The sequence below is a fragment of the Ochotona curzoniae genome, unplaced genomic scaffold (genome assembly GCF_017591425.1).
Source record: "Ochotona curzoniae isolate NIBS_2020 unplaced genomic scaffold, NIBS_Ocur_1.0 contig_1014, whole genome shotgun sequence".
NCBI classification, from domain to species: Eukaryota; Metazoa; Chordata; class Mammalia; order Lagomorpha; family Ochotonidae; genus Ochotona; species Ochotona curzoniae.
In genome coordinates this window covers 40,413,775-40,426,674 of record NW_024464920.1, presented here as the reverse complement: position 1 = coordinate 40,426,674, position 12,900 = coordinate 40,413,775, and the positions used below count along the sequence as shown (strand labels likewise).

The following is a 12,900-nucleotide window of genomic DNA, read 5'->3' as shown; positions in this document are numbered from 1 at the left end:
GGAGCCAGAGCTGGGAATTAAATTCAGGCATTGCTATATAGTGTGCCGACATCTTAACTGTTGGAATAAGTGCCCACGCCTCAGCTACTTTTTTGAAGTCAGATTCGTAAGTGCCCCTTTGAAAGGAAATTTCATGTGAAGTCTTAGGATGTTAGAGCTGTTAGAATTGTCTCCTTAGTCATGATGAGGAAACAGACGTAGAAAGGTGAAGTGATTTTCCTGGACTCACGCCATCATAACAGCTGGAATAATTGGGGTCCCTGCTGTTCACCAAGTGCTTTCACTGAGCTTGAAATGAATTATAGCATTTACTCTACACAACACCTTATTTTCACTGTGCTCAGTTTGTTTCACTTTTATTTAAGAAGGTAATTTATGGAAATGTTAAAGAAGAGTATAATGATGTTTTGTCACTGACTCAACCAATTATTAACATTTAGCCACATTTGCTTTGTCTCATTATCTCTTCACACACACACACACACACACATCCTGAACTTGTCTTAGCTTTCCACCCGTAAATGTATGCGTGTGTGTATGTGTCTAATGATGAAAGATATATTCATGCATAACCATATCACAATTATCCATGCAGGAACGTTAATATTGACATAATTGATATTTTCCTGATTTTCCCAACCATACACTTTATAGATAATTTATTTTTTCTTTTTAAGATTTACCTATTTGTTTTTAATAATAAATTCATTTTATTTTTGACAATGTTTACATAGTTGAGAGGGATGCATGCCATCATCCCATGTGGACTACTGGTTAGGGTGGGGCAGTTCGAGGAATGGGGGAATGGGGAAAAGTGGATCAGACAGCTGCCTCCAATCTCCTTTTTTCTTTCTGTATCTGGGGAAAAAGGGGAGAGAAGAGGAAAGGACTACCCCCAGAGCCCAACCGCATCAGTACCCGGGAATGGAGGACAGCCACCCAGTGTCATTCCAAGGTCCCCGATGTGGAGCATGTTCTGAGGGTACTACTTAAGTGGCTTTGATAGCTCTGAGATACTGTTGATTTTGTTGCTCCAAGGATTAGGAAATCTTTTCAAGGTCTATTGGCTGGCATAGTCCATCTTAGAGTCTCTGTTTGCCTAGATACTCACTTCAAAACTTGACCAGGAGAGCACTCCAATTTGTTCTGCCCTCCATGGTACTAGATGTTCTCTGCAGGCCTCAATTAATTGTTTGTCATGTCCTCCATGTGTACCTGGGCATGCTGTCCACTGCACCATCTCAGCAACTGAGGAGGTCCAGTTCTGACTCACATTCTATGGTTAGACCACAGATCCTGTGTTTTTCACTGTAGTTGGAGTTCTGAGCCCAGTGGTCTAGTTGCGGGGTTCGCAAAGATACCTTATCAGAGGTGACTCCAACCTGATTCCTCTGTGTGTCAGCCGGTGTGGGATCTGGTTCAATCCATCACCCACATCAGCCTATACACATACTAGTGTTTGCAGTAACCTGGTCAGTTCTGTCCCTGGCTCCATCTTATATGCAAACCAACAAATGCTATGGCCCAGCCTAACACCACCCACCACACATGGCCCTTACACGCCAGCAACAACTACAGCCTAGTCAGAGTCATCCCCAGTAGCACCCACTAAGCCCAGCCCCAGCCCTATTCCCTATGCATGTTAGTATGTGCAGCAGAATGGTCCCATTCTATAGACAATTCTATAGATAATTCAAACACCATGGTTGCCATGATTCATTTCGTTGTCAAGTATCCACAAGAGTTCTAGCCATTTTTTTCTTTCATTGTATTGCCATGTTCAAAGAGTCAAAGACTGACCTTTAGAATGCACCACAGATTAGATTTGACCTTGATATTATCTGTGGTAGCATCAGGTTAAATGTCATAGTCAAGCACACATTGCTGTTTATAACATCCCAAGGCACAGAATTTTAATTTGTTCCATTATCAGTGTTTCTCTCTTAAGAGTGGTTTCTCGGCTGTAATTAACAGGAAATTCCTTCTGCAATGAATAACTCATTAATGAAGTGACACTTTCAGAGTGAGAATTTCCTGTTTCCAACAACCTTTTAGCATTCATTGAAGGTTTTTTTTTTTTTCTTGCCCAAGCATTGTCACATTCATTAGGGCTTTTTAATCTGAGTTGGTTGTTAACATGGTGGTTGCAAGATGGGGCTATGGCCATTTGTAAAAAATATTAAGTTCCCAAAAGGAAAGGGTCTTCTGTATGGCAGAGCTGGGGTTTGAGTTCAGGTAGGTCTTACTGCAAGGCCCACATTCTAACCAAGCAATCTACCGAACACATTAGAGCAGAAATTCCACTGGATATTAGCTACTCAATCAGTTTCTGTGTCTTCCTCATTTCAAATTTTTTTTAACCCAGTAAGTGCCACCCTTAGAAGTAAGATGAACTTGCCAAGAAGAAGAGGATGCAATTTGGGCTCATATACATGGGTGTGTGTGTTTTTCTTAATTAATTTATTTATTTGAAATAAAGACCCCAGGGTCTCCCCTCCTTGGCTCTCCACCCCTCTGGCTGCCATGAGCTGTGCCGTCATCAACCTGAAGCCTCTTTTCCCATATTAAAGAGATCTCAGTTGACAGCAGGTGAGACAGGGAAAGACAGGTCAACTCTTGCTTCTCTACCCCTGGCATAGGCTCACAGTAACTGTAATGGGACACTTGAGGGAGAGCAAACCATGCTTGCTGAGAGCCAAAGCCTTGCTCAGCCTGCAGTGAGATCTGTGACCTGCAGCTCAATCTGCCCCCTGGTGCACACAGGACAGCCCTACAGTAGCTAGGACTTTGTGGCTAGGGAGTGCTGGCATCACAAAATTCTAATGTCTAATTCCTGATCTACCATTTACTGGTTGTGTGGTTTTGAGCAAGTTACGGAACCTCTCTGAACTCAGATTTTCACCATTTGAAAATTGGAGGCAGGCATTTGGGCACAGTGAGTTGAGCAGCTGCTTGGGATACTGGTGCCCCCTGTCAGAATGACTCTGAGTCACAGATGCCCCAGTTCTGATCCAACTACCTGTTAATGTGCCAGGGAAACAGCAGGTGTTGACTCAGGTGCTTGAGTTTCTGCTGTCTGTATGGGACACTTGGATAGAGTTTCTGGTTACTAGCCTATTAGCCTTAGCCTGGCCCAGCCTCATCTGTACTGCCGTTTGGGAAATGAACCAGTGGATGTAAGTTCCCTCTCTGTTACTCTTTGTCTGTCTCCCCATCATTCTGCCTTTGAAATAAATAAGTAAATCCTTTTTGTAAAGTAATATATCCATCTGCCCTAATGGTGTTGTAAGAACTAAAGGAGATAAGGTACTTAAATTGTCAGAGCTGTGTACAAATTGAAATTTCAATAACACTGTATCATCTGACCGCTGTGCACTTCTCCCCAGGGCAGATCTCACTGCACGGCAGGTGAAGCTAGGCTTGGGGCACCAATATCACATTTCAGATTTCCTTTGATGAGTCCCCACTCTGCTTCTAATCCATGCCTTTGCTAATATTATGGGAATGCAGCAGAAGCAGGCCCAAGCATGTGGGCTTCTGCATCCATGTGGGAGACTCAGATGGAAATTCCTGGTTCTGGCTTTGGCCTAACCCAGTTTCAGCTATTACAGGTGTCTGAGAAGTGAACCAAAGGCCACAAGATTTCTCTCTCTCTCTGTCACTGTCTCTCTCATTCTGTCTCTTTCTGTCACTCTGCCTTTGAAGCAAATCAAAATAAACAACTTTGCAGACTTTCACATCATTCTGCCTGGAAGGATTTGTGATGGCAAGAAAGTATATCTCATTTCCAATCAGTTTAAATAAAAAGAAGAGAAGTTTCTTGGCTGGGTAACTGGGACATCCGAGGAGGACAGGCCTCAGGGATCTCACCCTTACCCTCACCCTCACTCTGTACGGCCGTCCATTTTACACACACTCTCTCTCCTGGTACCAGATGACTTCCTTCATCTAAGCAGTAGGAGGGGCTAGGTGGCTAAACTCCACCCTAAGTTAACTTTATCCCCATGAGTCAGACGGATGCCTATCACCAATATTGTAAGTGGATGGAATGTGCTTAAGGCTCAGCAACGTCCTGAGCCATTTGGCTGTTTTGACTCAATTCTTTGCCAAGTTAAGAGGGGAAGAGGAGAAGAGCAATGGCAGATGTCTGGGTGTGCGATCCACACTTGCAGGAAAATAAAGGGGACGTTGTAGCTGCCTGTTTACAGTAAACTAATCCCTGGAATCCAGCCTCAGCTGAAGAGTTCTCCTAGTCACTGCCAGTAGGTTCTCATCACCCTTGGGCCCAGCAGGCCTGGAGCACCGACACCCATCCCTCTCTGATTTCTCCTATAAGGCTGGCTCCGTCACGTTGAAAGTTTCCAAAAACCTCGGATTCTCTGTTTGCTATCTGCCGCCTACTGCCAAATGTCAAGTCCAGAAGTTCCTTTGAAGGGCCGAAACTAAGGAAGATGAACTTAATTTTAAAACAAACTGAGTTTTCAAGACAAATTGCTATTTATGCTAAATTAACTTTAGAAAAAAATAAAAGAAAGTTTCTGCCTTTTGGGATTGTTGACAAAGCGCTGCTGAGAAGTGAATGTGGCAAAATTGAAAGTTTGGTTTTGGATTAACATGAATTTTATTATCTAAAGTTCTTATCTCACTGTTAAACCACTTTAGGAAAACATCAGGTATATTTTGAGACCATAGAGCTAGTTTACTTTCTCCAATTTGGAGCATAAACAAACCCAAGTAGTACCAAGACAGCAATTAAACTTGGGAAAATGTGTGGTTGGAACTTGTGCATGATGGATTTGCCCTTTTCCTGGCAAATCCATCATGAGACTATTCTAGAAACATTCCTGAATATGTGATGTTGAGTTCTGAGAGCCACCAAGGCCCTTTTCTAGCGATCACTGGAAAGAATTCAAAATCTCTGTTGATCTGTCTCCCTTCTTTGGAAGACACTTAATCTTCTAGATCCAAACCCTGTGACGGACATCACATCCTTGCTATGTGCCCTAAAATTGGAATGAAATACTTAAAAAGCTCAGTCTCGTGAAAAGGACAATATTTTCAACAAAAGGTCCTGGAGAGCAGAGGTTGTGGCACAGAAGTTAACACTCTGCTTGGGACACCTGCCTCCTGCTGTGGAGCTCTGGGTGGAAGTTCTGATGCTGCTTCCAATTTTTACTTCCACTCATGTGCATCCTAGCAGTAGCAGGTGATGCCTAAAATGATCAGATCCCTGCCGCACACACAGAGATCCAGGTTGAATTTTACGATTTTGACTTCAGTCTGGGCGAGCACTGACCGTTGCTTATATTTGGGACCCAGTGGATGGAAAATCTTTTTTTCTGTCTATGTATCTGAGTCCTTGTCTTTCAAATAAGCAGAAAAGAAAAAAAGGGAGGGGGCGGGCAAGCAGCCTTGAAAACAAATGGATTTTCATACATCAAAAGATACATTTGTAAAAATAATTTTATGTAAGTTTACTTGAAAGACAGATTTACAGAGAGACAAAGGGAAATACAGAGAGAGAAAGGTCTTTCCTATGCTAATTCACTTCCCCAAGTGGCTGCAGTGACCAGAGCTGGGCCAGTCCCAAAGCTGGGAGCCAGGAGCTTCTTCTGGGTCTCCCATGTGGGTTCAGGGGTCCAAGGCTTTGGGCCATCCTCTGCTGCTCTCCCAGCCATTACCAGGGAGCTGAATTAAAAGTAGAGCAACAAGGACTCCAACTGGTGCCCTTGTGGAAGGCTGGTTCTGCAGGTGGAAGATTAGACTGTGTACCACGACAACAGCCCCAAACAGTGAATTTGTAAGCTATACTTTGTGTTATAGTCAAAAATTAAACCAAAGTGTAAATGCAAAATATAAAACTATAGGCTTCTCAGAAGAAAACCTGAGAAACTTGTTCTCCATTAGAGTTAGGCTGAAAATTCTTAGCAATGACACCAAAATTATGATCCATGAAAGGAAAAAATGATAAATTTTAATCAAAATTTATAAATTTTGCCATGGAAAATTCCTTATTAAGAGGATGATAAGGCAAATTATTAGAGGCGGGTACTTGCAAATCATATATCTAACCAAGGACTTGTATTCAGGATAAATAAATAATGCTCAAAACTAAAAAATAAGGAAACAATAAACATATAAAATAGACAAAATATATACCATAAATGGATGGCTAGTAAACATATATGATTCTCTATACTAGTAGTAATTAGGAAAGAGTAAGTTAAAATAGTGATGTAATACAGCTATTAGAACATAATCAAAAATACAATACAAAATGCTGGCAGGATACAGCAATTAGAATGCTTCTGGTGTGTGTGCAAAATGAACTTCTGTTTCCATTCAGAAAAACAAATTGGCAGTTTCTTATAAGAATGAACCATATTGCTACCAAATGGCACAGCAGGGTCATTTCTGGTTATTTTCCTGAGGGAAAAATATTTGCACAGAAGCAAATAGAAAGCACCAGGAGCAACCTAAATTTCCCTTAGTGGGTGAATGAATCAATACACGATGGCATATCCATACTGTGGAATATTATTCATTGATAAACATGTACAAGTACATGGCCAGTGTGGTGGTATATCAAGCTAAGCCTCTGCCTGCAGTGCCAGCATCCTATGTGGGCACCAATTGACTCCTGCCAGCTCCACTTCTAATCTGGTTCCCCACTAATGTGTTTGGGAAAGCAACAGAGGATGGCCCAAGTGCTTGGAACCCTGTATCCATATGGGAAACCCAGAAGCTCCTGGCTCCTGGCTTCAGATCAACTCAGCTCTGGCTGTTAACAGCCATTTGGGAACTGAACCAGCAGATGAAAAATCTCTGTCTTTCTCTGCCTCCCTCTCTGTCTCAGATAAAACATAAATTTAAACAGGTCTAAGCACACAGCAGCAACAAGTAAGAATCTCAAATACAGCAATGCTCCGTGAGAGAAGAAAGTTTCAAACCATCACACACCGTATGATTTAATTTATATAGCATTCTGGAAAAAGCAGAACTAAAGTAACAGGAAACAGATTAGAGGTTGCCAAGAAAGCAGGTGCTAGGGAGTATGCAAGTAGAGGGAAGATCTTCAGGAGGATTGAAATTATTTTCTCACTTGCTTGTGATCGTTGTTAGAAGGCACACATGTGTTAGAATGCATACAGCTATGCAACTGTAAAATGAATCTAGTGCATGCAGAATATTAAAATCTAAAAATTATCAAGTCAAGATATTTTAAACATTTTTAAACTTACTTCATAGGCAGAAGGATAGAGGCAGGAGGAGAATGAGCAAGATCATGTCTGTGGCCTGGTTTACTCCCCAGAGGGCTGCGATAGCTAGAAGCTGGTCCAGGATTAAGCCAGGAGAACCAGGCGCTGCCTTTCCAGCGTCTCACAGAGGTGGCATGTTGCTTTCCCAGGCCCACTAGCAGGGAGCTGGATTACAACTAGAGCTGCTGGGACTTGAACTGGTTCTCTATATGGGCTTTACTAATGGCAGCTTTATTTGCCATACCACAACGCTGGCTCTCATTAAGTCAAATTTTGAAATTGACCAGATAATATGCCTGGAGTAAATGTTCCACAGTTGAAATCTGTTTAAAATAAATTTTAACGGGGGCCTGAAATGGTAGCCTAGTAGCTAAATCCTTGCCTTGCATGCACTGGAATCCCATATGAGTGCCATTCATCCCTCACCTGCTCCACTTCCCATCCAACTCCCTGCTTGTGGCCTGGGAAAGCAGTCGAAGACGGCCCAAAGCCTTAGGACCCTCACAAGCGTGGGAGACCCGGAAGAGGCTCCTGGCTTCAGATCAGAGCAGCACCAGCCATTGCAGCCACTTGGGGAGTGAATCAACAGATGGGAGATCTTCCTCTCTGTCTCTCCTCCTCTCTATATATCTAACTTCCAGAAAGACTTCACTTCCAGAAGTCTAGATACACAGCAGGGAGGGATGACCACATGTCTCCCAAGGCAATAGGCTTTCAAAGGAGGCTTAGTCCTGAACATGTGTTGATGACTTTCAAATTGATTGTCTTTTAAGCATAATTATATTCTTTAATCCACAGGTCACGATTCTTATCCACGTGAACACTCATGGCTCTGCTACGAAAAAGTAAGATTATAACTTCTAAAAATCCTGAATCTTAAAAAAAAAAAGACTGTTTTGATGTTGAGGCTTTTTAAAGATTCTCTTTTTGGCCCCAGTGCTATGGTTCAATGGCTAAATCCTCACCTTGCAAACTTTAGGATCCCATAGGAGCACTGGTTCATGTCCCAGCTGCTCCACTCCTGTCCAGCTCCCTGCTTGTGGCCTGGGAAAGCAGCAGAGGATGGTTTAAGTTCTTAGGACCCTGCACCCACATGGAAGACCTGGAAGATGCTCATGACTCCCAGCTTCAGATCAGCTCAGCTCTGGCGGTTGCAGCCATTTGGGGAATGAACCAGTGGATCTTTCTTTCTGTGTCTCCTTCTCCCAGTAAATCTGATCTGGCTTTCCAATAAAAATAAATAAATCTTGAAATTTTTTTTCAAGGATAAATTTTTTCAAGGATAAATTTTTTTTCTGTTCAAGGATAGCTTTCTCACAGGCAATTTTTGGCATCATTTCAAGGTAATTTCCATTGAATAACAGTGCCCTGAGTGGGCACTTTCATACTCGTGCTCTCTCGTCAAAGAAGAGCTTCAGGCCCCACAGACTCCTCTGAAGCTGCAGAGGCATCTGCTCACACTGAGCCATGCTCTCCAGCGTGTTTTCATGTCCACGGCTAAGCTTTAACACGCTTCTGTCTTTATTTCAGTTAATCAGGTGCTGCTGTTCCTACTGATTGTGACCATCTGTGGGATTGTGTACAAGAAAGTGCACAGGGGAACGGTGCTCAGGAATGACGCAGGTAAGCAGGTGGGGAACCCAGGGACACCAGGCCCATGGCTCAGATGTACTCCTTCAGGTGCTATAGGTAGCTGAGTTCAGAGACAAGTGACCATTTCGTGAGCTCCCGAGGAGTTCCTGGCACCAGTGCTGAATGTCCTTCTGGGCTGTGTGGTGACCAGTGTTCTTCACACTGTTGCATGCGTAATACCTGCGGGGCAGGCTTGTTAAGTACAATCCTAAGCCGCATCTGCGAGGACTGGAACGGATGTGGCCTGAGCAGGTGCATTTCAGATATGCTTCCAGTGGGTGCTGATGGGATGGGCCCTCGGATCACACTGTGCAGGATTGCTCTGCATCCCCTCCCATTGGCACCCTCTAACCTCACGCTTATGGGCATTGCTCTCTTGTTCCTCTTCCTGCTGACTTATCCCCATCAGTGCCCCGGCAGCCTCACAGCTGCCTCTCAGCTTCAAAGGGATCTTTTACTGACTCCACATCCTCTAGCAGCTGCCCTTAGAGCCCTCCTCAGGGGTGAACTGAGTGAGAAGGTGTTTTGGGAACCTCAACACATATACAAAGTCAATCTGTCTTCAGCTCCTCTACTTACACTCGTCAAGCAGATCTACTGACTTATGGGAAATACAGAAAAGAAAAATAGCACCCCTAAGTGCATCAGCCAAAGACAAAATGCAGTTGAAACAATGGTATATTATATACGTTTATTCCACATTTTTGAAAAAGGCCAGAATTGAGAGGCAGCTATTGTGGTGTAGGTTAAGTTTTTGCTTGGGATGTTCACATTAAGTATCAGCGTGCCAATTCAAATTCCGAATCTGTTCCCAGTCCAGCTTTCTACTAACGTGCCAAGGAGGCAAAAGATGATAACCCGAGTACTGGGCTTCCTGCTCCCAACCTGGTAGACCAGAATGGAATTCCTGGCTTCTAGCTTCACCCTGGCCCAACCCTGGCTCCTGTGGGCATGTGGGGAGTGAACCAGTGCATGGAAGGTATTGGCCCCTCTCTGTTGCTCTGCCTTTTAAGAAATTAAATAAAAAAATAAATCTTTACAACTCCCAGAGCCTAAGGACTAGATACATAACAATTAACAAGGGAATGTCCCTACTCTCATAAAGCTGACATTACCTCTGTTTTTTTTTTTTAAAGATTTATTTATTTTTATTGCAAAGTCAGATATACAGAGAAGAGGAGAGACAGAGAGGAAGATCTTCCGTCCAATGATTCACTCCCCAAGTGACCACAACAGCCAGAGCTGCACGGATCCAAAGCCAGGAGCCAGGAACTTCCTCTGGGTCTTCCACATGGGCTCAGGGTCCCAAGACTTTGGGCTGTCCTCGACTGCCTTTCCAGGACACAAGCAGGCAGCTGGAAGGGAAGTGGAGCTGCCGGGATTAAAACCAACACCCATATGGGATCCCAGTGTGTTCAAGGCGAGGACTTTAGTGCTAGGTCACCATACCGGGCCCTATTTTTTTTTTTTTTTTAAGATTTAGTTTATTTTTATTGGAAAGTCAGATATACAGATAGAAGAGACAGAGAGGGAGATCTATATGCTGATTCACTTCCCAAGTGGCCGCAACGGCTGGAGTTGCACCAATCTGAAGCTTCTTCCGGGTCTCCCATGCGGGTGCAGGGTTCCAAGGCTTTGGGTTGTCCTCAATTGCCTTCCCAAGCCACAAGCAGGGAGCTGGAAGGGAAGTGGAGCAGCTAGGTCATGAACCGGCAAACCTATGGGATCCCAGTGCATTCAAGGTGAGGACTTTAGCAGTTAGGGTACCTAACCGGGCCCTCTGGTATTTTTTTGATTAGGAAAAAGCATTTTAAAATATTGAGAACACATATAATTGGTCTAAATGTATATTGGGAGCATACGGGAAAAGGCTGATTCTCATACAAAGGCATACAGTATGGGAATATTCATTGGATGGTAGTCATAACAGCCATAAGCTGGAAAGAGTCCAACATACGTCAACCAGTGGGGGGGGGGGGTAGAGGATACATAGTATGTCCACACAGTGCTGTACTTTCCAGGAACTCAGAGGAACAGACTACTGATGCAAGCTCAACGCGGGTGAATCTCAAACAGTGTACTCAGTGAAAGAAGGAAGACCCAGGCACCACATTGTATGATTCTACCTGTGTGAAAATTGATGGAAAAGGCAAAGCTAGGGAGACAACAAGCAGATTAGCAGTTGGGGTAAAGAAAGTATTCCAAGTTAGATTGTGGTGATGGTTGCACAAATCCATCGATATACTAAAAATCACTGAGCACTTAAAGTAGGTGAGTTTTTTTAAAGACTTATTTATTAACTTGAAAGGTAGCATAAGAGAGAAAGACCTCGTGCTGGTTTACTTCCCAAATGGTCACAATTGCTGGGAATGGGCCAGGTCAGAGTTGTAAGCTTTATCCAGGACTTTCATGTGAGTTCAAGGGTCCAGCAACTCAGCCATCTTCCACTACCTTTGCCAAGTGCATTACTAAAGAGCTGAATTAGGGTCCAGGGTGGTGGCCTTGTGGCTAAAGTCCTTGCCTTGCATGTGCCAGAATCCTATTTGGGTGCTGGTTCTAATCCCAGCAGCCACACTTTCCATCCAGCTCCCTGCTTGTGGCCTGGGAAAGCAGTTGAGGACAGCCCAAAGCCTTGGGACCCTGTACCCATTTGGGAGACCTGGAAGAACTCCTGGCTCCTGGCTCCAGATAGGTGCAGCTCCGGCCATTGTGGTCATTTAGGGAATGAATTGTAGGACAGAAGATCTTCCTTTCTGTCTCTCCTCCTCTCTGTATATCTGACTTTGCAATAAAAATAAATAAATCTTTAAAAATAAAAAAAGAAATGAGCCCATCTATGGGATGGTAAATCTGACCACAGACTCTGTTTTCCACAAAGAAACGGGCAATTCTTAGAGCAGCTGTGGAAACAACTGCATGGAAATGTGCATCCTGACCAATTTGTCGGTTATCCACAGATAAACAAAGTGTCTGGACCACACAGAGGGGATCCAGTGTTACAGTTAACCCATTCAATGTTACAGTGAAAATAAATCCACTTTAGGAAACTCCTTTCAGAAGCAGGAGGTATTGATAGACATGATGATAACGGTAGATTAAATAGGAAATGCAGATGGCAGAAAAGTATGATAAAGTGTGACTCAATATACATATGTGTGGTGCATTTCTCTTATTCATGTAATTGCCTGAAAAAGGTTTTGGGGGCAATCACCATATGGGTAACCTGCCTCTGCCTTGGGAGTGAGAGTGGAGACGCCTAAAAAATACAGTCATGACTTTTCCAGATACTCTTCTGTTTGAGCTGAAATTATTTCAAGAAATGCATGTTAAGGCCTGGCATGATAGTTCAGTGGCTAAATCCTCGCCTTGCAAGCACCAGGATCCCCAATGGGCACCAGTTTCTGTCTTGGTAGCTATACTTCCCAACCAGCTCCTTGCTTGTGGCCTGGGAAGGCAGTAGAGGATGACCCAGGAGCTTGGGATCCTGTACCCATGTGAGAGGGGTGTGGGAGTCCTGGAAAAACCTCCAGAATCCTGGCTTCAGACCAGCTCAGCTCTGGCTATTGTGGCCACCTGGGGAGTGAACCAACAAATGGAAGATCTTTCTCACTGAATCTCCTCTCTGTGAGTCTGCCTTTCCAACAAAAATGAACAAGTCTCTAAAAAACAAAATACATATTATTTCTATAATTTAAAAAGCCACAATGATTTAAAGAACAAGTGTGATCAGTTGGTGTTCAGAGGCCTGGTGAGGTTGCAATGTGACAAAATCTTCATGCCATTCTGTGTGTCTTAGCAACAATGACACACAGGTATTCTCTTGATCATTTCCTTGCAGTTAGTGTGCTGGCAACTCATTCCCGTCTCATTTGCAGCAAAGTACTTTGGGGCTAAAATAATCCTTTTCTAAATGGGATTCTGGGTATTGACCTTGACAGAGCAGATATTTCACCTCTTCCACAATTAAGATCAGCTTGTGGAAAGGAACTCAGGCAATGTCCTTTCCAGT

At 43.6% G+C, this 12,900-nt stretch overlaps 1 protein-coding gene across 2 annotated transcripts in view; it reads left to right on the top strand.

The window, feature by feature from the left end:
* Positions 1-12,900, top strand: part of GLT8D2 (glycosyltransferase 8 domain containing 2) — a 34,285-nt gene that overhangs the window by 4,322 nt on the left and 17,063 nt on the right. Inside the window, exons 2-3 of one of the 2 annotated variants that reach the window (XM_040984642.1) lie at positions 8,058-8,104; positions 8,790-8,882. In XM_040984642.1, the coding sequence (XP_040840576.1) occupies positions 8,086-8,104; positions 8,790-8,882 (112 nt within the window). In that variant the 5' untranslated portion in view covers positions 8,058-8,085. Of the gene's footprint in view, positions 1-8,057; positions 8,105-8,789; positions 8,891-12,900 lie in introns of those variants that run through there. The other variant, XM_040984636.1, reaches the window with a different exon arrangement.